Source organism: Notolepis coatsorum (assembly GCF_963971535.1).
Source record: "Notolepis coatsorum genome assembly, chromosome: 6".
NCBI lineage: Eukaryota > Metazoa > Chordata > Actinopteri > Aulopiformes > Paralepididae > Notolepis > Notolepis coatsorum.
Window position 1 is genome coordinate 29,379,114 of NC_140170.1, and position 27,049 is coordinate 29,406,162.

Genomic DNA, 27,049 nt, shown 5'->3' on the forward strand with positions numbered 1-27,049 from the left:
GAGAGAGAAAGAGGGAGAGGGGGAGAGCGACAGAGAGAGAGCAAATTAAAGAGTTGTTACATGATGAGAGGACGTAAGAGAGACGGCAGGATGGCACAGGATGGAGAGATGAGGTCGGAGAAGAAGAGAAGAGTAGGAGAGAGAGATAGAGAGACAGAGAGAGAGAGAGAGAGAGAGAGAGAGATAGAGGGGAAAGAGAGAGAAGGACAGAGAAGAGAAAGGAAATTAAAGTAATCACTTTGGAAAATAAGATCTTAAGTTTGACAAATAAAATAATAATATCAATGTCTCATCTTTTATTCATGTGAGAGGGAGGAAGGGAAGGAGAGAATGACAGAGGGAGGATGTGCAATTGGAGTAGAGGAAGATGGAGTGCATGAGAGGAGGAGTGCAAATGATAGAGTAGAGAGGGCGGAAGGAGAGATAGATAGAGAGAGAGAGAGAGAGACTGCAGAAGACACTGGTATAGAGGAGCCAACATGTGGTTGTTAGTTTGAATCCCTGCACTGAGGAGGCCTGTATCTGTGTGAGGCAGGAGTTTTTCCAGTGCTGGGACGGTGATGCTCCATCATTAGCATCATTAGCTCCGCATTTGCGGAGCTAATGATACTAATGATGGAGCATCGCCGTCTGCTTGAGGCCATAGAGGCCTTGCATAGAATGTTTGTATGGTTTTCTTTCTTCCAAGATGGCCGCCTGTAACCACTGTTAACCACTTTCAAAAGAAAATGCCTACTGTCTGCAGTGGTGGGGTAGGGTCAACACTGGAAACACATGACATTACTGTTCCACGTTGACTTGTTTACAAGATCCAGTAATAAGATAACAAAGTATAAAAATATTTCTGACACTGTTGACCACTAGGATCTGCCCAGTACAACCACAGTCTGACATTGTTGACCACTAGGAGCTGCCCAGTACAACCACAGTCTGACACTGTTGACCACTAGGAGCTGCCCAGTACAACCACAGTCTGACACTGTTGACCACTAGGAGCTGCCCAGTACAACCACAGTATGACACTGTTGACCACTAGGAGCTGCCCAGTACAACCACAGTCTGACACTGTTGACCGTTAGGAGCTGCCCAGTACAACCACAGTCTGACACTGTTGACCACTAGGAGCTGCCCAGTACAACCACAGTCTGACACTGTTGACCACTAGGAGCTGCCCGGTACAACCACAGTCTGACACTGTTGACCACTAGGAGCTGCCCGGTACAACCACAGTCTGACACTGTTGACCACCAGTACAACCACAGTCTGACACTGTTGACCACTAGGAGCTGCCCAGTACAACCACAGTCTGACACTGTTGACCACTAGGAGCTGCCCAGTACAACCACAGTATGACACTGTTGACCACTAGGAGCTGCCCAGTACAACCACAGTCTGACACTGTTGACCGTTAGGAGCTGCCCAGTACAACCACAGTCTGACACTGTTGACCACTAGGAGCTGCCCAGTACAACCACAGTCTGACACTGTTGACCACTAGGAGCTGCCCGGTACAACCACAGTCTGACACTGTTGACCACTAGGAGCTGCCCGGTACAACCACAGTCTGACACTGTTGACCACTAGGAGCTGCCCAGTACAACCACACAGTATGACACTGTTGACCACTAGGAGCTGCCCGGTACAACCACAGTCTGACACTGTTGACCACTAGGAGCTGCCCGTTCCAACCACAGTCTGACACTGTTGACCACTAGGAGCTGCCCGGTACAACCACAGTCTGACACTGTTGACCACTAGGAGCTGCCCAGTACAACCACAGTCTGACACTGTTGACCACTAGGAGCTGCCCAGTACAACCACAGTCTGACACTGTTGACCACTAGGAGCTGCCCAGTACAACCACAGTCTGACTCTGTTGACCACTAGGAGTTGCCCAGTACAACCACAGTCTGACACTGTTGACCGTTAGGAGCTGCCCAGTACAACCACAGTCTGACACTGTTGACCACTAGGAGCTGCCCAGTACAACCACAGTCTGACTCTGTTGACCACTAGGAGCTGCCCAGTACAACCACAGTCTGACACTGTTGACCACTAGGAGCTGCCCAGTACAACCACAGTCTGACACTGTTGACCACTAGGAGCTGCCCAGTACAACCACAGTCTGACACTGTTGACCACTAGGAGCTGCCCAGTACAACCACAGTCTGACTCTGTTGACCACTAGGAGTTGCCCAGTACAACCACAGTCTGACTCTGTTGACCACTAGGAGCTGCCCAGTACAACCACAGTCTGAACAAGCAGTATCTTAACTTGTCTCCTCTCCTCTCTCCTCTCCTCCTCCTCCTCTCCTGGTCTCCTCTCCTCTCTCCTCTCCTATCTCCGCTCCTCCTCTCATCATCCTCCTCTCCTGTTCTCCTATCCTCATCCTCCTCTCCTGTTCTCCTTTCCTCCTCTCCCCCTCCTCCTCTCCTGTTCTACTCTCCTCTCTCCTCTCCTCTCTCATCTCTCCTCTCCTCCTCTCCTCATCCTCCTCTCTTGTTCTCCTCTCCTCATCCTCCTCTCCTGTTCTCCTCTCATCCTCCTCCTCTCCAGTTCCAATCAGGTTTCAGAAAATCACACTCCACTGACACCTGTTTACTGTACCTGACAGATTATATAAAACGTGAGATGGACAAGGGGAACTACTGCGGGATGGTCATGTTGGACCTGCAAACGGCATTTGACACGGTCAACCACTCCATCCTACTAGATTTTGAGCCATAGGCTTTGATAGCAATTCAGCCAAATGGGTCAAGTCCTACCTGGAAGGAAGAGAACAGGTGGTAGACATCAATGGCACCTTGTCCTCGTCCCTTCCAGTGACATGTGGGGTCCCCCAGGGAAGCATTTTGGGGCCTCAACTGTTTTTAATATATATCAATGATATGAAATCGGCATGTGATTGCAACCTGTTCCTGTTTGCTGACGACTTGGCACTCCTGGTCTCTGACAGGGATAAGTCTAAAGTGGAAAGTGTCCTGTGCAGTGAAATGAAAAAGATCTGCTATTGGCTCAGTGACAATAAATTGTCTCTAAATCTGGGAAAAACAGAGGCCATACTCTTTGGGTCAAACGCCAACCTAAATGATTGAGGATAAAGAGGAGGTCACCTACCTGTTTGCGGATTTTCTTTTAACATTAGTTGACTGTATGAGTTTTCAGGTTAGGTGTTATTGTTCTTATTTTTAGGGTGTCCTGTATCATGTACATGTCCAGTCGTGTGTTCCATGTATGGACCACAATGGAAACAAGCCTTGGCTTTATTGTGTTTTATCCATTTTTGACCAGCGTGTTGACACTGTTATTGTTTGTTTTTCAAATGTTTATCCTACGATTGTGTCAAAATAAAGTATTCAATCAAAGTATTCAATCAATCAATCCTCCTCTCCTCCTCCTCCTCCTCCTCCTCCTCCTCCTCCTCCTCCTCCTCCTCCTCCTCCTCCTCCTCCTCCTCTCCTCATCCTCCTCTCCTGTTCTCCTCTCCTCCTCCTATCCTCCTCTTCTCCTCCTCTCCTCTCCTATCCTCCTCCTCCTCTCCTCCTCTCCTCATCCTCCTCTCCTTTCCTCCTCCTCCTCTCCTCTCCTCCTCTCCTCCTCCTCCTCCTCCTCCTCCTCCTCCTCCTCATCCTCCTCCTCATCATCCTCCTCCTCCTCCTCATCCTCCTCCTCTCCTCTCATCTCCTCCAGGCGGATGCTAAGATGGTGTGTGACGTGGTGAGCCGTATGGAAGACACAGAGCCCTACTCCCCGGAGCTGCTGGGAGCCATGATGCGCCTCTGGTCCGACTCCGGACACCAGGAGTGCTTCAGCCGCGCGCGCGAGTACCAGCTCAACGACTCCGCCCAATAGTAGGTCTACGTCTGTGTGTGCGTGCGTGCGTCTCAGATGTATCACTGGTGTTGGATATGCTCTGTCATTCTGCTCTCAGATATATGGTTGATTGATAAACATTTATATCTGTTTATCGTTAACACATCCTGCGCCAAGAACGAGTTACGCCGTTTTTGCCCGCCATGCATTGAACGCCAAGAACGACTTGCGGCGTTTTTGGGATCAATATTAAAAAATGTTGCCATGGCATTCATAATTCATCCAGCCAACCTCCGGACTCCGGCGGGACCCTGTATGAGATTGTAACGCCTCAATACCACCGCCTGGTGGATGGTCGGGCGAGTTACACTCTCGCCAAAACCGGAAGTGCCGATCGGTGCGTTGAGGAAATCCTTCCGGCAGTCACATCTTGTTACGGGACTCCAGACAAACACTATAGTGCATTTGAATCGCTTTCTAAACTTAATAATCTATATGATTTCGGCGTTTATTGCGCCATACAAACCGGAAATGGATGTAGGAGATCGACGTCAAATAATTGGGATCTTTTTCCTCCAGTCTCATCGACGAACGGTAAGAGGACACTAACATTATTTTCAGCCCGATTGTTTATTCATTTCACTGCAAACCATCTGATCAACGTATCAACCCATACTAAATAAAGCCGTTACTGACGATCAAGGAATTATAAACGACCCCCCCCCCCTTTCCTTCACGCATGATGAAGCATAATGTATACCGATCATATACATTTTAATTTTTGGAGGGGGTTGGGTTAGGACATTTACTGTACATTGGAGGGGGTTGGGTTAGGACATTTACTGTACATTGGAGGGGGTTGGGTTAGGACATTTACTGTACATTAGAGGGGGTTGGGTTAGGATATTTACTGTACATTGGAGGGGGTTGGGTTATGATATTTACTGTACATTAGAGGGGGTTGGGTTAGGACATTTACTGTACATTCGAGGGGGTTAGGACATTTACTGTACATTGGAGGGGGTTGGGTTAGGACATTTACTGTACATTAGATGGGGTTGGGTTAGGACATTTACTGTACATTAGAGGGGGTTGGGTTAGGACATTTACTGTACATTGGAGGGGGTTGGGTTAGGACATTTACTGTACATTAGAGGGGGTTGGGTTAGGACATTTACTGTACATTGGAGGGGGTTGGGTTATGATATTTACTGTACATTGGAGGGGGTTGGGTTAGGGCATTTACAGTACGTCGGAGGGGTTGGGTTAGGACATGTACTGTACATTAGAGGGGGTTGGGTTATGACATTTACTGTACATTAGAGGGGGTTGGGTTAGGACATTTACAGTACATTTGAGGGGGTTGGGTTAGGACATTTACTGTACATTAGAGGGGGTTGGGTTAGGACATTTACTGTACATTGGAGGAGGTTGGGTTAGGACATGTACAGTACATCGGAGGGGTTGGGTTAGGCCATTTAGTGTACATTCGAGGGGGTTGGGTTAGGACATTTACAGTACATTCGAGGGGGTTGGGTTAGGACATTTACAGTACATTGGAGGAGGTTGGGTTAGAACATTTACTGTACATTGGAGGGGGTTGGGTTAGCACATTTACGGTGGCCAGTTTCGAATTGCAGTCTCCCGTCGGTGCTCTTTGGGAGCGGTTTTGAAAGTGGGTAGGGATTCACATTCCTTTACAGCTGTGGGTAGGGCGTTCCACATTGATGTGGCATAATTGCTAAACGTATTTAGTGTTTGAGCCAAATCTGGGTTTAACATGATTTGTGGAGCTCCCTCTGGTGTTGTGGTCGTGGTATTCACTGACATTTGGGAAGTATTTTGACATGTACATGGGTTTTATTGATTGATTGATTGATTGATTGATTGAACATTTTATTAACAGATTGCAGAATGGGTACAATACAGTACAGCTCAATACATACAATTGTTAAGGGGATGCAGACCAGAGAAAGACTTCCGTCTTGTTTACATCAGGGTCCCCCATTTTCAATTCATCATAACATACATGTTATGAGTGTGAGTCACTCAACTCTCTCTTTTTCGCATGATTGATTCACTTCCTGATAATGTATGACGGTGACCCCCCCCCCCCCCCGACTAGACGGTTGTTGTCCTGTGTTCGCGCGTGACTTTCAAATGATTGTAAACACAACATAGTACTGTGATATTCTGATACATATCACATTCTGGTTCAAACCCATTAATTAAGATTTGAACGCCAACATAACGAACAAAGGTTCTATGGTTTGGGCTCAGCCCTAGCGCGCGCGCGTGTGTGTGTGTGTCTGTGTGGCTCAGCCCTAGCGCGCGCGCGTGTGTGTGTGTGTCTGTGTGTTTTGTGTGTGTGTGTGTTTTCTGTGTTTTGTGTGTTTTGTGTGTGTGTGTGTCCTTCCTTGTGAGGACGGAAAGCTGAGTGTAATAATCCTCCAGACTGAAACGTTTGACACATTGAACTAAATAAAAAATACTTGTAATCGCTTCGCTCCGCCCAATCGCTTTCCGCTTAGAGAACCTTCAAAATGCAGACAGATATTGGTTTATGAGACAGTGATATAGAGACAGTGATATAGAGACAGTGATAGTGACAGTGACAGTGATATAGAGACAGTGATATAGAGACAGTGATATAGAGACAGTGATATAGAGACAGTGATGTAGAGACAGTGATATAGAGACAGTGATATAGAGACAGTGATATAGAGACAGTGATATAGAGACAGTGATATAGAGACAGTGATATAGAGACAGTGATATAGAGACAGTGATGTAGAGACAGTGATATAGAGACAGTGATATAGAGACAGTGATATAGAGACAGTGATATAGAGACAGTGATGTAGAGACAGTGATGTAGAGACAGTGATATAGAGACAGTGATGTAGAGACAGTGATATAGAGACAGTGATGTAGAGACAGTGATGTAGAGACAGTGATATAGAGACAGTGATGTAGAGACAGTGATATAGAGACAGTGATATAGAGACAGTGATGTAGAGACAGTGATATAGAGACAGTGATGTAGAGACAGTGATGTAGAGACAGTGATGTAGAGACAGTGATATAGAGACAGTGATATAGAGACAGTGATGTAGAGACAGTGATATAGAGACAGTGATATAGAGACAGTGATATAGAGACAGTGATATAGAGACAGTGATATAGAGACAGTGATGTAGAGACAGTGATATAGAGACAGTGATATAGAGACAGTGATATAGATACAGTGATGTAGAGACAGTGATGTAGAGACAGTGATATAGAGACAGTGATATAGAGACAGTGATATAGAGACAGTGATATAGAGACAGTGATATAGAGACAGTGATATAGAGACAGTGATGTAGAGACAGTGATATAGAGACAGTGATGTAGAGACAGTGATATAGAGACAGTGATGTAGAGACAGTGATATAGAGACAGTGATGTAGAGACAGTGATATAGAGACAGTGATGTAGAGACAGTGATATAGAGACAGTGATATAGAGACAGTGATGTAGAGACAGTGATATAGAGACAGTGATATAGAGACAGTGATGTAGAGACAGTGATGTAGAGACAGTGATGTAGAGACAGTGGTGTAGAGACAGTGATGTAGAGACAGTGATGTAGAGACAGTGATGTAGAGACAGTGATGTAGAGACAGTGATATAGAGACAGTGATATAGAGACAGTGATATAGAGACAGTGATATAGAGACAGTGATGTAGAGACAGTGATATAGAGACAGTGATATAGAGACAGTGATGTAGAGACAGTGATGTAGAGACAGTGATATAGAGACAGTGATATAGAGACAGTGATATAGAGACAGTGATATAGAGACAGTGATGTAGAGACAGTGATATAGAGACAGTGATGTAGAGACAGTGATGTAGAGACAGTGATGTAGAGACAGTGATGTAGAGACAGTGATGTAGAGACAGTGATGTAGAGACAGTGATATAGAGACAGTGATATAGAGACAGTGATATAGAGACAGTGATGTAGAGACAGTGATGTAGAGACAGTGATGTAGAGACAGTGATGTAGAGACAGTGATGTAGAGACAGTGATATAGAGACAGTGATGTAGAGACAGTGATGTAGAGACAGTGATATAGAGACAGTGATATAGAGACAGTGATGTAGAGACAGTGATATAGAGACAGTGATATAGAGACAGTGATGTAGAGACAGTGATATAGAGACAGTGATGTAGAGACAGTGATATAGAGACAGTGATGTAGAGACAGTGATGTAGAGACAGTGATATAGAGACAGTGATGTAGAGACAGTGATGTAGAGACAGTGATGTAGAGACAGTGATGTAGAGACAGTGATATAGAGACAGTGATATAGAGACAGTGATGTAGAGACAGTGATGTAGAGACAGTGATGTAGAGACAGTGATGTAGAGACAGTGATATAGAGACAGTGATGTAGAGACAGTGATATAGAGACAGTGATGTAGAGACAGTGATGTAGAGACAGTGATATAGAGACAGTGATGTAGAGACAGTGATGTAGAGACAGTGATGTAGAGACAGTGATGTAGAGACAGTGATGTAGAGACAGTGATGTAGAGACAGTGATATAGAGACAGTGATGTAGAGACAGTGATGTAGAGACAGTGATATAGAGACAGTGATGTAGAGACAGTGATGTAGAGACAGTGATATAGAGACAGTGATGTAGAGACAGTGATATAGAGACAGTGATATAGAGACAGTGATGTAGAGACAGTGATATAGAGACAGTGATATAGAGACAGTGATGTAGAGACAGTGATGTAGAGACAGTGATGTAGAGACAGTGATATGGAGACAGTGATGTAGAGACAGTGATGTAGAGACAGTGATGTAGAGACAGTGATATAGAGACAGTGATGTAGAGACAGTGATGTAGAGACAGTGATATAGAGACAGTGATGTAGAGACAGTGATATAGAGACAGTGATATAGAGACAGTGATATAGAGACAGTGATATAGAGACAGTGATATAGAGATCTCTTTTGCCTAGAGGGCGCTGTTTCATTATAGTTTCTACCTTACTAGGCTTCAGACAGGGCTAATAAGAGATATCAGTCTTACTAGGCTTCAGACAGGGTTAATAAGATATATCAGTCTTACTAGGCTTCAGACAGGGCTTATAATGGAGATATCAGTCTTACTAGGCTTCAGACAGGACTAATAAGGGAGATATCAGTCTTACTAGGCTTCAGACAGGGCTAATAAGAGAGATATCAGTCTTACTAGGCTTCAGACAGGGCTAATAAGAGAGATATCAGTCTTACTAGGCTTCAGACAGGGCTAATAAGAGAGATATCAGTCTTACTAGGCTTCAGACAGGGCTAATAAGAGATATATCAGTCTTACTAGGCTTCAGACAGGGCTAATAAGGTGATATCAGTCTTACTAGGCTTCAGACAGGGCTAATAAGGTGATATCAGTCTTAGTAGGCTTCAGACAGGGCTAATAAGAGATATCAGTCTTACTAGGCTTCAGACAGGGCTAATAAGGTGATATCAGTCTTACTAGGCTTCAGACAGGGCTAATAAGAGAGATATCAGTCTTACTAGGCTTCAGACAGGGCTAATAAGAGATATATCAGTCTTACTAGGCTTCAGACAGGGCTAATAAGGTGATATCAGTCTTACTAGGCTTCAGACAGGGCTAATAAGGTGATATCAGTCTTACTAGGCTTCAGACAGGGCTAATAAGAGATATCAGTCTTACTAGGCTTCAGACAGGGCTAATAAGGTGATATCAGTCTTACTAGGCTTCAGACAGGGCTAATAAGAGAGATATCAGTCTTACTAGGCTTCAGACAGGGCTAATAAGGTGATATCAGTCTTACTAGGCTTCAGACAGGGCTAATAAGAGATATCAGTCTTACTAGGCTTCAGACAGGGCTAATAAGGTGATATCAGTCTTACTAGGCTTCAGACAGGGCTAATAAGATATATCAGTCTTACTAGGCTTCAGACATGGCTAATAAGGTGATATCAGTCGTACTAGGCTTCAGACAGGGCTAATAAGGTGATATCAGTCTTACTAGGCTTCAGACAGGGCTAATAAGGTGATATCAGTCTTACTAGGCTTCAGACAGGGCTAATAAGGTGATATCAGTCTTACTAGGCTTCAGACAGGGCTAATAAGGTGATATCAGTCTTACTAGGCTTCAGACAGGGCTAATAAGGGTGATATAAGTCTTACTAGGCTTCAGACAGGGCTAATAAGGTGATATCAGTCTTACTAGGCTTCAGACAGGGCTAATAAGAGATATCAGTATTACTAGGCTTCAGACAGGGCTAATAAGGTGATATCAGTCTTACTAGGCTTCAGACAGGGCTAATAAGAGATATCAGTCTTACTAGGCTTCAGACGGGGTGTCATGTGCTAAGGTCTAATGACCACATATAATAGAAACTTGAGGCAAGCTGCACATGACAAAACAACCCCCTCAGTAGATGCTTTTAAAGCAAGGTCCCGGCAGATAGTAAAACACAAACGCGCTTTCAAAAGGTAAATTATATTTATTATCTGGGGCAGGAATTCAAACCTCCACCTGTAATATGAGTATTTAACAAAGGGAAAAAACAACCCACAAACAATTAACAAACAGGGAGAAAGGTAAGGGGAGAACAAACAAGTAATATAATAATAGAGTAAGGCACAAGAGCCAACACAAGCCCTAGTGACCTAGTGTCACAGGACAAGTCTGGGAATCCCCCAGCAAATGTACACAATGTGCCCAGCACAATATAGTTCCACACAAACAGTGGCAAAAAGGCAGAAGGCCCAATACATAGATATATATATATTACTTCCACACAAGTGGCAAAAAGGCAGAAGGCCACAATATATATATATATATATATATATATATATATATATATATATATATATATATATGTACTCACCTGGTAGCTACACCAACACAAATATAATGCCTACCAGGTAAGTGGTGTGAACAGCAAGATCACACGATAGACCAGTCCCACACAACAGTGGAAACAAAGGGCAGTATTATAACAATTATTCCACACAAACAGTGGTAAATCAAGGGCAGTGTTATAATAATTCCACACAACAGTGGTAAACAATGGCAACCTCCAACAGCCTGGTCACTGGTAACTGACACAGAGAGGCGCGCGGATGAGTGTGTGCTGTCTGGTATATCTGTCCACCCGTCCCTCTTGAAGTGATTGTCATCAGCTGTTACCCATTAGACAATCAGCACTCTTCAGTGTAGGGACGGGCGGCACCTGATAGAGAAAAGCATTAGCTATCATTCAAACACACACACACATCACATCCAAAACATAACATATGTACATATACTAACCTGATGTTCAGGTGGTGTCATCAATACAGTAATAATGGTAATGACCAACCCACGTACCCAAGTACGTCACACCTCCCCCCATAAGAGCGAACCTGTAGGGTTAGCAAAACATTATTACCTATTACCAACATGAGGTTAGTACCACATACCAGGGAGAACAGAAACAACAACAAAAAAATTCACCCTCCACAAAATCACCCACCAAATGGGCCACATCAGCACCACACAGGCCCCGCCCTGGGCCCACACGGTCGACCACCACCTCACCCAAAACACACACACATCACCCAACACCAGACGCATCAGCCGTCGGAACGTGGCCGGTGCATTCCTTATCTCGAAGGCCATGATGGGGCCCCATCCTGGACAACGGGAACAATTCAGGCACCGTTATTACGTTCACCCTCCTGTAGTACAGAAAACGGAGAGACACATTAGCACTGGGAGCCAGAAGGCAAGGAGAGCCCCAGGGACCACGGCTAGGCTCAGCTAGCCCCTTGTCCAGGGTGCACAGAGCCTCCCCTCTCACTACCTCCCTCATCGCCACCGGACACTGATATGCGTATTGCTTTAAGGGAGACCGCACTCCCAACACGAACACCGTGCTCCAGGGTGGTCGTTCTGGAAAACACAGCAGACAACACAACAATTGAATTATGCACATGTACAACAATATGCACAACAATGCATGTATGTAAAATAGACGTGCAGTGACGTCACCCACATGCAGCGGGTCCATTAGGCCATTAGGGTCTAATCCCTACCCAAAAAATATGCTGGGAATCCTGAAAAGCATACATAATCCAAATCCCAGCCCGCCGATGCAGCAAACACCAGCGCCCTATATTGAGTCAAATTTCAAAAAGGAAAATGGACACACAGTACTTTCCCAAGGCATATAAACAAAGTAACTTAGAAGCCGCACCGGGCCGTCCCTGGGCATAACCACAGGATCACCGGAGGCTACATGTTACCTCATCTTGGCAAACAAGGCCTGCATGATGAAAGGCCGAGTTCATCAAACCGTGAAAACTGTATGTAGTACATACTGGCTACTGTATGCACACTGTTTTCAAAACATGGTGAGATCTAACCATCTCACCATCTAACTCACACATAATCATAAGTGCCATAAGACACACCCCAAAACCAACAATGTACCTCCCACATAAGTAGTGCTCGATACTCTTCCCTCCCCTCCACAGGATCCTAGTAGAATATGACTGGGATAGAACAGAACAGAACAAAACATAATGGATAATGAAAGTACAAAGTAGAACGTTTTGTGCGCCAAAGCAGGGATCACATGACTGCTGTGCTGTGATCATTGTAAAGGTTATCTATATCCTACACAAAGCAAACACACCTGCAGGGCTAAACATAATTCTGACTCCTGTTCAGCATCCCTAATAACTAACGGAACAAATGGCACAGCCCCACCCCAACCACAACCCGCACCAACACAGTATTTGGCATATGGTAGACTGGTAGTGTTCTCAGTTCAGGAACAGAAAATGTAGCCACACATAAAATTCCCCATGGTGTGTAGAACTCTAGAGAATAACATGTTCGCAAATAGTTTGGACCATTGGAAATATTCCAAACTGGTTTGTGTAATTGTCCTCAGAGGCATCGCCTCCGGGAAACGGGTGGAACCACACATAATTGTCAACATGTATTGATTTTCTGCTCTCGTTTTAGGCAGATGACAAATACATGTTCAAAAGGTTCCCCCATGTCCGGAATGGAGCGCAGGGGAGCCGGATGCACCCCCTGATTTAGCGTCCCCACTATCACAAGTTTTAGCAATACCTAAATGGTCATGTGCCAACATTTACATGTGATGCCCACATCCCATTGGCAACACCATTTGACGCTCAGTATTCCAGTCTTCTCCACACCTCAAATCTGCTACACCCTGTCTAGGTGTGCAACACCCCCTCCTCTATCACAAAAGTCTGATTCCTACTAGCAGTAGCACAGGCCACTGCCGCAAAACAATTTGATAGGGAGGAATCACTGTGCTGAGCAGTGATCAATGCTTGACGAGTCAGTGGTAGTGAAACGTCAGCAAACTTGGGAATTACCAGCTTCCCCTGAACGCTACTTACAGCAACCTCTTCCATCTTTCCAATAGATGGTCCCCTGTCCTCAGCGTCACTCAACGTCAAAGCTTGAGTTCGCTTCCCGTCCTGTGCCTTGGTGACAACACAAGCAGAAAAAACATTGGGGTGATTATTAATCAATTCATCACAACACAAGTCAGTCAATGGAGCGTTTTCAACCTCCAACACAGGGATCACACTCTCCCCAGCAATATCGTTCCCCATGATAAACTCAACGCCCTCCACAGGGAAACATGGGCGAACGGCGACAGGAAAACAACCTGTGATCAGATCTGACTGTACATGCACCTTATGCAACGGCACGCGCATACACCCCATTTCAATACCTCTTACCATCGCACTAGACTGACAGTAAGAGTTTTCATTTAGTGGTAAGACATCAGCCAGGATGAATGACTGAGAACCACCTGTATCACGGAGTATTCTCACCTTCCGTTGGTCACAGATGTCACCCGACAGTGACACATAACCATCAAACAGAAAGGGTTTAAAACAGTCATCACTTTCTTTTTCCAGAGAGCTATTCTGGTCAGAACATGACACTGTACCAATCAACCCCACACCTTTTGGTTTCTGAGCTGACCCTTTTTTCTCCTGTCGCTTCCTCAGCGTATGACATCCTTTTACCATATGGCCTGTCTTTTTACAATAATTGCACACCACCGGTCTCTTAGACGGCGGTGAGCGTGGCTGGAATGCTGACTCACGAGGAGTGAATGAGCCACCTCCACTACATACAGTAGGACGTACAAAAACACTTTTGCGTGAACATTCAAACTCGTCTGCCGAAATAGCAGCCTGTCGGAGTGTTGACACCCCCTGCCCATGTAAATAGAGCACAGCTTCGACTGGCAGGGTGGCTTTGAACTGCTCCACAAGTACCAATTAACTCAATGATGCAAAGTCTTTTACCTCACACGCAGAACACCACCGATCAAAACTAAGTCTCTCCTCCAGGGAGAAATCAACATGGGTTTGGGAAGGAGTTTTACAGCGGTTTCGAAAATGCTGCCTGCATGCTTCTGGTACCAGTTCGTACACACGCAAGACAGCACTTTTCACACGCTCATAGTTTAAGCTGTCATCCAACGACAATGCGGCATGGGGTTTTTGTGCCTTCCCTGTGAGCCTGCCTAGCAACATAATTGCCCACATGCCCACTGGCCAACACAGAGCCTGCGCGGTGCGTTCAAACACAGTAAAAAACAACTCCACTTCAGACTCATGAAAAAGGGGAACCAAGGACATATGCTGGCTAATATCAAAGGGTGCCTGGGAGTCGGAAAGTACTGGAGAGGAAGTGGCGCTACGCCTAGCGTCACCACACTCCAATTCTAGTTTCCTCATCGCCAATTGAAATTCCCTATCAGCCGCCTTCTCCTCTTTGTCCCTCTCTCTGTCTCTCTCCTCCATGTCTCTCACCTCCTTCCTCTCTTCCCATTCTCTCTCCTCCTTTCTCTCTTCTCTGTCTCTCTCCTCCTTCCTCTCTTCTCTAATCTCTCTGCGCAAAACCGCCCTCTCCTCTAGACAGGCTAAATGCAGCTCAGCGCTCAGTGCGCTCAAGTCACCAGCAGAAGTAACACTGGTATGTTCCGAACCTAGTGCAGAGTCAACACCATCAAGATCCGACACACCAACATCCTGATCACAAACCTCCATAGCTCTACTCTCTACCACAGAATACAGTTATGAAAGAAAGTACACTCCCGTAGCAACACACAATACTACCCAACCAATCAGACTTCAATAAGCCCTACAAAATAGCCACTTCACTGATAGTACTCAACAATGTCCCTGTGCAACACTCAACAGCCACATTATGCAGTATGACAACCTGACCAATTCGCTTTAATGTCCACATCTAACATTCATAAAAATAATAAATGTCGGTTCTAACACCTAACTAGGATCACACTGGGTAACACTAACTACCCCGTCTAAACTACTTCCCTAGTGGAATGAGGACTACACATATCTTCAGTCGCTTACCGATTTCATTGCGCACTCCACCGGAATAGACGACGCGTGCCCCCCTCCCCCTAACCAAAGCAGGTGATCCACCCTTTACCTATGTGGAAAAAAATAGAATGGTAAAGAGCATAACTCACAACAATGGTTTACAACAGTCAAGTGTGCAGCACGGAAATATGGATATATAATAATACAACTTACCAAATGAAAAGACGCAAACTACCTGACACGCTCCAATCGACAAGTCCACATGTCACATGCCCATGTCATGTACCAACAAGGAACTATACAATTGTGCAACCAGCAAGCTCCCATGTCACAAGGACACAAAATACCAGCATAAAGCCCTCATGTCACAAGTACACAGAAGACCGGCATTGAGCCCCCATGTCACAAGGACATGAAAGACCGGAAATGAGCCCCCATGTCATGTGCTAAGGTCTAATGACCACATATAATAGAAACTTGAGGCAAGCTGCACATGACAAAACAACCCCCTCAGTAGATGCTTTTAAAGCAAGGTCCCGGCAGATAGTAAAACACAAACGCGCTTTCAAAAGGTAAATTATATTTATTATCTGGGGCAGGAATTCAAACCTCCACCTGTAATATGAGTATTTAACAAAGGGAAAAAACAACCCACAAACAATTAACAAACAGGGAGAAAGGTAAGGGGAGAACAAACAAGTAATATAATAATAGAGTAAGGCACAAGAGCCAACACAAGCCCTAGTGACCTAGTGTCACAGGACAAGTCTGGGAATCCCCCAGCAAATGTACACAATGTGCCCAGCACAATATAGTTCCACACAAACAGTGGCAAAAAGGCAGAAGGCCCAATACATAGATATATATATATATTACTTCCACACAAGTGGCAAAAAGGCAGAAGGCCACAATATATATATATATATATGTACTCACCTGGTAGCTACACCAACACAAATATAATGCCTACCAGGTAAGTGGTGTGAACAGCAAGATCACACGATAGACCAGTCCCACACAACAGTGGAAACAAAGGGCAGTATTATAACAATTATTCCACACAAACAGTGGTAAATCAAGGGCAGTGTTATAATAATTCCACACAACAGTGGTAAACAATGGCAACCTCCAACAGCCTGGTCACTGGTAACTGACACAGAGAGGCGCGCGGATGAGTGTGTGCTGTCTGGTATATCTGTCCACCCGTCCCTCTTGAAGTGATTGTCATCAGCTGTTACCCATTAGACAATCAGCACTCTTCAGTGTAGGGACGGGCGGCACCTGATAGAGAAAAGCATTAGCTATCATTCAAACACACACACACATCACATCCAAAACATAACATATGTACATATACTAACCTGATGTTCAGGTGGTGTCATCAATACAGTAATAATGGTAATGACCAACCCACGTACCCAAGTACGTCACACGGGGCTAATAAGAGATATCAGTCTTACTAGGCTTCAGACAGGGCTAATAAGAGATATCAGTCTTACTAGGCTTCAGACATGGCTAATAATGTGATATCAGTCTTACTAGGCTTCAGACAGGGCTAATAAGAGATATCAGTCTTACTAGGCTTCAGACAGGGCTAATAAGAGATATCAGTCTTACTAGGCTTCAGACAGGGCTAATAAGGTGATATCAGTCTTACTAGGCTTCAGACAGGGCTAATAAGAGATATCAGTCTTACTAGGCTTCAGACAGGGCTAATAAGAGATATCAGTCTTACTAGGCTTCAGACAGGGCTAATAAGGTGATATCAGTCTTACTAGGCTTCAGACAGGGCTAATAAGAGATATCAGTCTTACTAGGCTTCAGACAGGGCTAATAAGGTGATATCAGTCTTACTAGGCTTCAGACAGGGCTAATAAGAGAAATATCAGTCTTACTAGGCTTCAGACAGGGCTAATAAGAGATATCAGTCTTACTAGGCTTCAGACAGGGCTAATAAGAGATATATCAGTCTTACTAGGCTTCAGACAGGGCGAATAAGGTGATATCAGTCTTAATAGGCTTCAGACAGGGCTAATAAGAGATATCAGTCTTACTAGGCTTCAGACAGGGCTAATAAGAGATATCAGTCTTACTAGGCTTCAGACAGGGCTAATAAGAGATATCAGTCTTACTAGGCTTCAGACAGGGCTAATAAGGTGATATCAGTCTTACTAGGCTTCAGACAGGGCTAATAAGAGATATCAGTCTTACTAGGCTTCAGACAGGGCTAATAAGGTGATATCAGTCTTACTAGGCTTCAGACAGGGCTAATAAGAGAAATATCAGTCTTACTAGGCTTCAGACAGGGCTAATAAGATATATCAGTCTTACTAGGCTTCAGACATGGCTAATAAGAGATATATCAGTCTTACTAGGCTTCAGACAGGGCTAATAAGGTGATATCAGTCTTAATAGGCTTCAGACAGGGCTTCAGACAGGGGTTCAGACAGGGCTTCAGACAGATGTACCGGTTGATCTAACGTACTCAGTGGTATCGATGTCACCGGTTGATCTAACGTACTCAGTGGTATCGATGTCACCGGTTGATCTAACGTACTCAGTGGTATCGATGTCACCGGTTGATCTAACGTACTCAGTGGTATCGATGTACCGGTTGATCTAACGTACTCAGTGGTATCGATGTACCGGTCGATCTAACGTACTCAGTGGTATCGATGTTACCGGTCGATCTAACGTACTCAGTGGTATCGATGTCACCGGTTGATCTAACGTACTCAGTGGTATCGATGTACCGGTTGATCTAACGTACTCAGTGGTATCGATGTACCGGTTGATCTAACGTACTCAGTGGTATCGATGTCACCGGTTGATCTAACGTACTCAGTGGTATCGATGTTACCGGTTGATCTAACGTACTCAGTGGTATCGATGTCACCGGTTGATCTAACGTACTCAGTGGTATCGATGTACCGGTTGATCTAACGTACTCAGTGGTATCGATGTCACCGGTTGATCTAACGTACTCAGTGGTATCGATGTACCGGTTGATCTAACGTACTCAGTGGTATAGATGTACCGGTCGATCTAACGTACTCAGTGGTATCGATGTACCGGTCGATCTAACGTACTCAGTGGTATCGATGTACCGGTTGATCTAACGTACTCAGTGGTATCGATGTACCGGTTGATCTAACGTACTCAGTGGTATCGATGTACCGGTCGATCTAACGTACTCAGTGGTATCGATGTACCGGTCGATCTAACGTACTCAGTGGTATCGATGTACCGGTTGATCTAACGTACTCAGTGGTATCGATGTACCGGTTGATCTAACGTACTCAGTGGTATCGATGTACCGGTTGATCTAACGTACTCAGTGGTATCGATGTACCGGTTGATCTAACGTACTCAGTGGTATCGATGTCACCGGTTGATCTAACGTACTCAGTGGTATCGATGTACCGGTCGATCTAACGTACTCAGTGGTATCGATGTACCGGTCGATCTAACGTACTCAGTGGTATCGATGTACCGGTTGATCTAACGTACTCAGTGGTATCGATGTACCGGTTGATCTAACGTACTCAGTGGTATCGATGTACCGGTTGATCTAACGTACTCAGTGGTATCTATGTCACCGGTTGATCTAACGTACTCAGTGGTATCGATGTACCGGTTGATCTAACGTACTCAGTGGTATCGATGTACCGGTTGATCTAACGTACTCAGTGGTATCGATGTACCGGTCGATCTAACATACTCAGTGGTATCGATGTCACCGGTTGATCTAACGTACTCAGTGGTATCGATGTACCGGTTGATCTAACGTACTCTCTCTTCTCTCTCTCTCTCTCTCTCTCTCTCTCTCTCTCTCTCTCTCTCTCTCTCTCTCTCTCTCTCTCTCTCTCTCTCTCTCTCTCTCTCTCTCTCTCTCTCTCTCTCTCTCTCTCTCTCTCTCTCTCTCTCTAGCCCCCTAGTGGTTGATATTTAAACAGTAACTAAACACATGGTCATCTTCCTGCCCCCTAGTGGTTGATAGTTTCACCCTGCTGCACACTCTGCTCCTCCCCTATCTGTGATGTCACACTCTGCTCCTCCCCTATCTGTGATGTCACACTCTGCTCCTCCCCTATCTGTGATGTCACACTCTGCTCCTCCCCTATCTGTGATGTCACACTCTGCTCCCCTATCTGCGATGTCACACTCTGCTCCTCCCCTATCTGTGATGTCACACTCTGCTCCTCCCCTATCTGTGATGTCACACTCTGCTCCTCCCCTATATGCGATGTCACACTCTGCTCCTCCCCTATCTGTGATGTCACACTCTGCTCCTCCCCTATCTGTGATGTCACACTCTGCTCCTCCCCTATATGCGATGTCACACTCGGCTCCTCCGCTATCTGTGATGTCACACTCTGCTCCTCCCCTATCTGTGATGTCACTCTCTGCTCCTCCCCTATCTGTGATGTCACAGACAGACCTGATTGACAGGGTTGCGTACCTCCCTCTCTCTTGGGTCCTGTTCACATTTGAACCCATACCGGTACATTTACTCTCTCTGTAATAACGAAAATGTAATTTCAGTTGTTATAACACACCACACAAAATAAACCTCCCTCTCTCCAACTTTCTTTTAACATTGCATGATTGTGTATGTGTTTATTAAATGTTTAAATGTCAACATTATCTGTCCATCCCGAGTAAATACTATCAAACTCCTCTGACCTCATCTGGTCTTTCCAAAGACTTAATGATTTCAGAATATTTCAGCGAATGAACTTAAATATTTACTACTATCGTCACCTATCCAGTTAGATAGTGTACCATTTGGCTACTTTGGAGAGAGAGAGAGAGAGAGAGAGAGAGAGAGAGAGAGAGAGAGAGAGAGAGAGAGAGAGAGAGAGAGACACACACACACACACACACACACACACACACAGAGAGAGAGAGAGAGAGAGAGAGAGAGAGAGAGAGAGAGAGAGAGAGAGAGAGAGAGAGAGAGAGAGTGGTATCGATGTACCGGTTGATCTAACGTACTCAGTGGTATCGATGTCACCGGTTGATCTAACGTACTCAGTGGTATCGATGTCACCGGTTGATCTAACGTACTCAGTGGTATCGATGTCACCGGTTGATCTAACGTACTCAGTGGTATCGATGTACCGGTTGATCTAACGTACTCAGTGTTATCGATGTCACCGGTTGATCTAACGTACTCAGTGGTATCGATGTCACCGGTTGATCTAACGTACTCAGTGGTATCGATGTACCGGTTGATCTAACGTACTCAGTGGTATCGATGTCACCGGTTGATCTAACGTACTCAGTGGTATCGATGTACCGGTTGATCTAACGTACTCAGTGGTATCGATGTCACCGGTTGATCTAACGTACTCAGTGGTATCGATGTACCGGTTGATCTAACGTACTCAGTGGTATCGATGTACCGGTTGGTCTAACGTACTCAGTGGTATCGATGTACCGGTTGATCTAACGTACTCAGTGGTACCGATGTACCGGTTGATCTAACGTACTCAGTGGTATCGATGTCACCGGTTGATCTAACGTACTCAGTGGTATCGATGTCACCGGTTGATCTAACGTACTCAGTGGTATCGATGTACCGGTCGATCTAACGTACTCAGTGGTATCGATGTTACCGGTCGATCTAACGTACTCAGTGGTATCGATGTCACCGGTTGATCTAACGTACTCAGTGGTATCGATGTACCGGTTGATCTAACGTACTCAGTGGTATCGATGTACCGGTTGATCTAACGTACTCAGTGGTATCGATGTCACCGGTTGATCTAACGTACTCAGTGGTATCGATGTCACCGGTTGATCTAACGGACTCAGTGGTATCGATGTACCGGTTGATCTAACGTACTCAGTGGTATCGATGTCACCGGTTGATCTAACGTACTCAGTGGTATCGATGTACCGGTTGATCTAACGTACTCAGTGGTATCGATGTACCGGTTGATCTAACGTACTCAGTGGTATCGATGTCACCGGTTGATCTAACGTACTCAGTGGTATCGATGTCACCGGTTGATCTAACGTACTCAGTGGTATCGATGTACCGGTTGGTCTAACGTACTCAGTGGTATCGATGTACCGGTTGATCTAACGTACTCAGTGGTACCGATGTACCGGTTGATCTAACGTACTCAGTGGTATCGATGTCACCGGTTGATCTAACGTACTCAGTGGTATCAATGTACCGGTTGATCTAACGTACTCAGTGGTATCGATGTACCGGTCGATCTAACGTACTCAGTGGTATCGATGTCACCGGTTGATCTAACGTACTCAGTGGTATCGATGTACCGGTTGGTCTAACGTACTCAGTGGTATCGATGTACCGGTTGATCTAACGTACTCAGTGGTACCGATGTACCGGTTGATCTAACGTACTCAGTGGTATCGATGTCACCGGTTGATCTAACGTACTCAGTGGTATCGATGTACCGGTTGATCTAACGTACTCAGTGGTATCGATGTACCGGTCGATCTAACGTACTCAGTGGTATCGATGTACCGGTTGATCTAACATACTCAGTGGTATCGATGTACCGGTTGACCTAACGTACTCAGTGGTATCGATGTACCGGTTGATCTAACGTACTCAGTGGTATCTATGTCACCGGTTGATCTAACGTACTCAGTGGTATCTATGTCACCGGTTGATCTAACGTACTCAGTGGTATCGATGTACCGGTTGATCTAACGTACTCAGTGGTATCGATGTACCGGTTGATCTAACGTACTCAGTGGTATCGATGTACCGGTTGATCTAACGTACTCAGTGGTATCGATGTCACCGGTTGATCTAACGTACTCAGTGGTATCGATGTACCGGTTGATCTAACGTACTCAGTGGTATCGATGTACCGGTTGATCTAACGTACTCAGTGGTATCGATGTAATGCAGTAATGAGTTCAGTACTCAACCCTGGCAGTCTGACATCAGTTTGGGTGGGGCATTATGGTGGCAATATCAACCACTAGGGGGCAGCAAAATGACCATTATGTTTAGTTACTCTTTAATGTGTGTGTGTGTGTGTGTGTGTGTGTGTGTGTGTGTGTGTGTGTGTGTGTGTGTGTGTGTGTGTGTGTGTGTGTGTGTGTGTGTGTGTCTGTGTGTGTGTGTGTGTGTGTGTGTGTGTGTGTGTGTGTGTGTGTGAATGTTAACCGAGGGCTGTTGAATATCACACCTGGATAGCAAAACTCAAGAGACACGCACACACACACCATTATCTTTATTATTCATTATAACCATCTATGTATTGTTCCGTATTTCAGCTGGTAGAGAGAGAGAGACAGAGAGACAGAGAGGGAGAGAGCAGCTGTAACATTTAGCAAGCAAGAAAGAGAGCGAGACAAAGAAAGCCAGACTGTTTCTGTTACTGTCAGTCTTCCAGGCCGGTGTAGGAGATGGTTATCAGGATCTAGAAACTAAAGCATTACATCACGCGCAGGAGTGGGTTATGAGAATTAGAGCATGCCTAGGGGTTAGGGGTGGACGGTATGGTCTAAAATTTATATCACGGTATAATTTGAAGCATAGACGGTAACGGTATATATCACGGTATCATCGTTTTTGATAAAAAAAAAATTTTTATTTTATATAATTTTTTTTTTTTTTTTATAAAATATATATATTATATAATTAGACTTGTACTTGTATTATCTGCGAGACATCGCCACCACGCAACAAGCTCCACTGTCTGTGTGTACTCTAGTAGCCTCGAGCTACGGCCAGGATTCTCCGGAGCTGCACCTGGACCTATACTCGAGTAGCCTCGAGCAGAGCTACGGCCAGGATTCTCCGGCGCTGCACCTGGACCCTATTGTATTGGTACTATAACGTTAGCAAGCCCTCAGCTCGAATACGCATCGAATCAGTGTTATAAGACATTGATATCAGGAGCTATCTGTAGCTACTGCTAGCCGGATATATAACGTTAATACAACGCCTCAGTGAATTATTTAGTTCAATGGGACATTTCGTTTTGAACAGTGAGCTAACTTGCGTTAACGTGAGCTAACTGCTAACGGAGCTATCATACACGTCTACTCTCTACTAGACTTGATGGAGCGTTTGTTGATGTCAGGAGCTATCGGTAGCTGGCCGACTAGATACCGTTCGGTTAGACAATGCCTCATCATGTATTAAACTAAAAGTGAATAGTTGACTGGTCATTTTGTAACGGTAGCTAAGCTAACGTTAGCTCAGGGAGACGTCCCGTCCCACTAGACTACTAGTAGACCCGTGTTTACATGCGTGCGGGAGGGGCTGGCACGCCCACTGCGCGAAGCCTCCTAAATTACTTTTTCCAGTTCGCACATATCTATTATCTATGACTAATTCTATCTATTTTTAGGGGCAAATGCGAGTGAAATAGTCGCACTGTGGTTACATGACGTCATTGCTATTTTAGAGCTGCACTACCGGTTATACGGTATAGTCAAAATCCATACCGTAGAGCAAATTCATACCGTTTATACCGTATACCGTTTATACCGTCCACCCCTACTAGGGGTGGTCGTTAGGCCCCCCTAGGCATGGTCTAATTCTCATAACCCACGACTGCACGTGGTGTTATGGCTTTTATACAATGGCCGATGTCATCCAACCTTATTGCTATACAATAAACACACATTAATTGAAGATTTATTGACAAAACCATCCGCAGAAAAAGTAGATCCCAAAAAAAGTTAGTAGTTGCCTCCGTGTGGAAGCAGCTCGGAAGTGCAACTGTCTCTCAACTTAACACATCCAACAAACTAACACATCCAACTGTCTCTCAACTAACACATCAAACAAACTAACACATCCAACTGTCTCTCAACTAACACATCCAACAAACTAACACATCCAACTGTATCTCAACTAACACATCCAACAAACTAACACATCCAACTGTCTCTCAACTAACACATCCAACAAACTAACACATCCAACTGTCTCAACTAATACATCCAACAAACTAACACATCCAACTTTTTTTTTTAACCTACTTTCGATAGAAGCAGCTACAGGGAGGTGCGCTGTTTTAAGTGAGCGTGGATTATTGAATTGATTGATTGATTGATTGATTGCAAATTGTATTACCGTCCGCCTTGTTTCCAACTGGTTAAGCTTGGCGACTCTTTCGAAGTCGGTTATGCTTAGAGTTTGGAATCAGGGCTGGTGGTCTATCATCCTGCTCTAAATTGCTTTGCAATTAATCAAGCAATCAATCAATTCGCGCAATATTTATTTTGTACCACAATGACTCATGACCCACCAATTACATAATCCAACATTGTTTAACAAACTAACACATTCGCCGTGACAGAATCGGTTTTGATTTAGTCGTTATGACCCTATCAACATATCCATTCGTAAGGTTATTGTCCGCCATCTTGCTTTCACTTCTAAATCTCACGACTGGCGGAGTGATCGTAATTCGGTTGTGGGCGGGTTCTAGGACCACGAGCGCGGGGTTATGACAAATAACCAGGTGTAACTTGACTGTTTTAGCCAATCAGAATGGAGACATTTGCATGCCGTTGTATAAAAGGCTGTCTACACCGGTGCGCTCGGAGTGCAGATTAATAACAAACACTCTACTGTATGTGAGTGTTGTTTACCCTGTGAAGAGGGTCTACCTTCACTAAACACACAGATAAATGGTAAATGGCTGCTTTTTTTATATAGCTTTACAATATTTGTTCCTCACATTTGACCCGCTCACTCACACATTCACACACCGACGGCGGAGGCGACCAATGCGAGGTGCCGACCTGCTCATCGGGAGCAGTTAGGGGTTAAGTGTCTTGCTCAAGGACACATCGACACGCTGCCCGGGAGGAGCGGGAATCGAACCGGGAACCTCCGGATTGCCAGACGACTGCTCTACCTCCCGATCCACTGCCCCTAATAGCAGATAGTCAGGGTTCAGAGGGTCTGCCTTCACTAAACACACAGATAGATTTGATTCGATTAGGCTCAAGTGTATTGTCATCATACAGCACAAGTACAGTAAAGTGCAGATAGCAGACTGGTCAGGGTCCAGACGGTGTCCCTTCACTAAACACACAGACAGCAGACAGAGAGGAGAGGAGAGGAGGTGTTAGCTGGAACATAACGCACAGTGTTCTGATGTGTTCACGCTGACGACTCTGGACTCTGGATCATTCTGTTCTTAGATGTATCACTGGTGACTAGGGCTGACCCCTATTAGTCGAATAGTCGACTAATCGATCGAAAGGAGCCGCAGTTGACTGCCAACCTCTTAGTCGAATGCAAATAAAAAAATAAAAAAATAATTATAAATCTTTTTTATTTATTTATTATTATTATAATTTTTTTTGTATCATTCTTTCCAAAAGAAAAGAGGCATAGAAGCGTGGCTAACGCTAATGGCACGCATACCAGCGAGGCTAATTGCCTAAGAAAATGGGCACATAGGCACTGAAAGAGGATTTCACCCGTCTAATGAACACACTAGACGTATCCATCAGTGGACCAATTGCATGCTTTTGCAGAGGACAACAAGCCTTCAGTGGACTCCTTCAGACATTAAGCACCCCCCACAGCCCAAATGGAATGATACATTTTTTTTTTTAATAATACTTTTTCTTTCTTCAATCTTTTTTTTTCATATTCGAATATTAGTCGACTATCGGCTAATTTCGGCCAATCAAGGTCGACTATCCAAATCCTTAGTCGGGGACAGCCCTACTGGTGACAGTTATGGTTCCATCATTGTGTCCTGTATGATAAGGTTGGTCCCCTCTGGCAGAGAGACAGTTATGGTTCCATCATTGTGTCCTGTATGATACGGTTGGTCCTCTCTGGCAGAGAGACAGTTATGGTTCCATCATTGTGTCCTGTATGATACGGTTGGTCCTCTCTGGCAGAGAGACAGTTATGGTTCCATCATTGTGTCCTGTATGATACGGTTGGTCCTCTCTGGCAGAGAGACAGTTATAGTTCCATCATTGTGTCCTGTGTGATAAGGTTGGTCCCCTCTGGCAGAGAGACAGTTATGGTTCCATCATTGTGTCCTGTATGATACGGTTGGTCCTCTCTGGCAGAGAGACAGTTATGGTTCCATCATTGTGTCCTGTATGATACGGTTGGTCCTAGGGGTGGACGGTATGGTCTAAAATTTATATCACGGTATAATTTGAAGCATAGACGGTAACGGTATATATCACGGTATCAGTGTTTCCGTTAGAATATTTTTTTTTTGCCTGATAGGCAGGCTATATAAAGAATGACATCCTCAAGGCATGTAGATTTATAATATTTTAACTTAAAACTAGGCTACTTTTGCGTATAAAGTCATTATATTCCAAATAAAATAAGTCCTGAGTCGAGACTCCGTGCTGCTCCCATTGCAAACAGCGGGGCTGGATGCTGGATTTTGCTAGAAGCATATGTAGCTGCAGAGCTGCAGAGCCAGGGGCGCTTTCAGGTCTGGTCACAGGCCCGCTCAACAGCGCCCCCCCCACCCAACGGCTGAATTGCCAATGGCTGAATTGGAGTATTGCCCTGGCTCTGCGGCTCTGCAGCTGCATGCTATTCGCAAATCCACTGCTGCAGCCGTCCTCCCGCTGCAGCCGTCGTTATCATAACACTACACACATATCATAATGTTTACAGCAAACTGTAGTTGATCACCAGGTATGTTTTATTAATGTAGAATAATTCATATAAGAAAAACGATAGGGACATCTCTTACCTTTCTCCACTGGTTAAAAATGCCAGGAACTGAAATTGAAACTTGCTGTGCGCCGCGGTGATATGTGTTTATTATGAAATGACAATTGCGTGTTGAC

The 27,049-nt window shown here is 44.9% G+C and overlaps 1 protein-coding gene across 1 annotated transcript in view; it reads left to right on the forward strand.

Annotated features, from left to right (window-relative positions):
• The first annotated feature begins 3,695 nt into the window (after positions 1 to 3,695).
• Positions 3,696 to 27,049, forward strand: part of LOC311229956 (guanine nucleotide-binding protein G(o) subunit alpha-like) — a 44,845-nt gene continuing 21,491 nt past the window's right edge. The window contains exon 1 of the mRNA XM_084316051.1: positions 3,696 to 3,852. Coding sequence (XP_084172177.1) covers positions 3,704 to 3,852 — 149 coding nt within the window. The 5' untranslated portion in view covers positions 3,696 to 3,703. The remainder of the gene's footprint in view (positions 3,853 to 27,049) is intronic.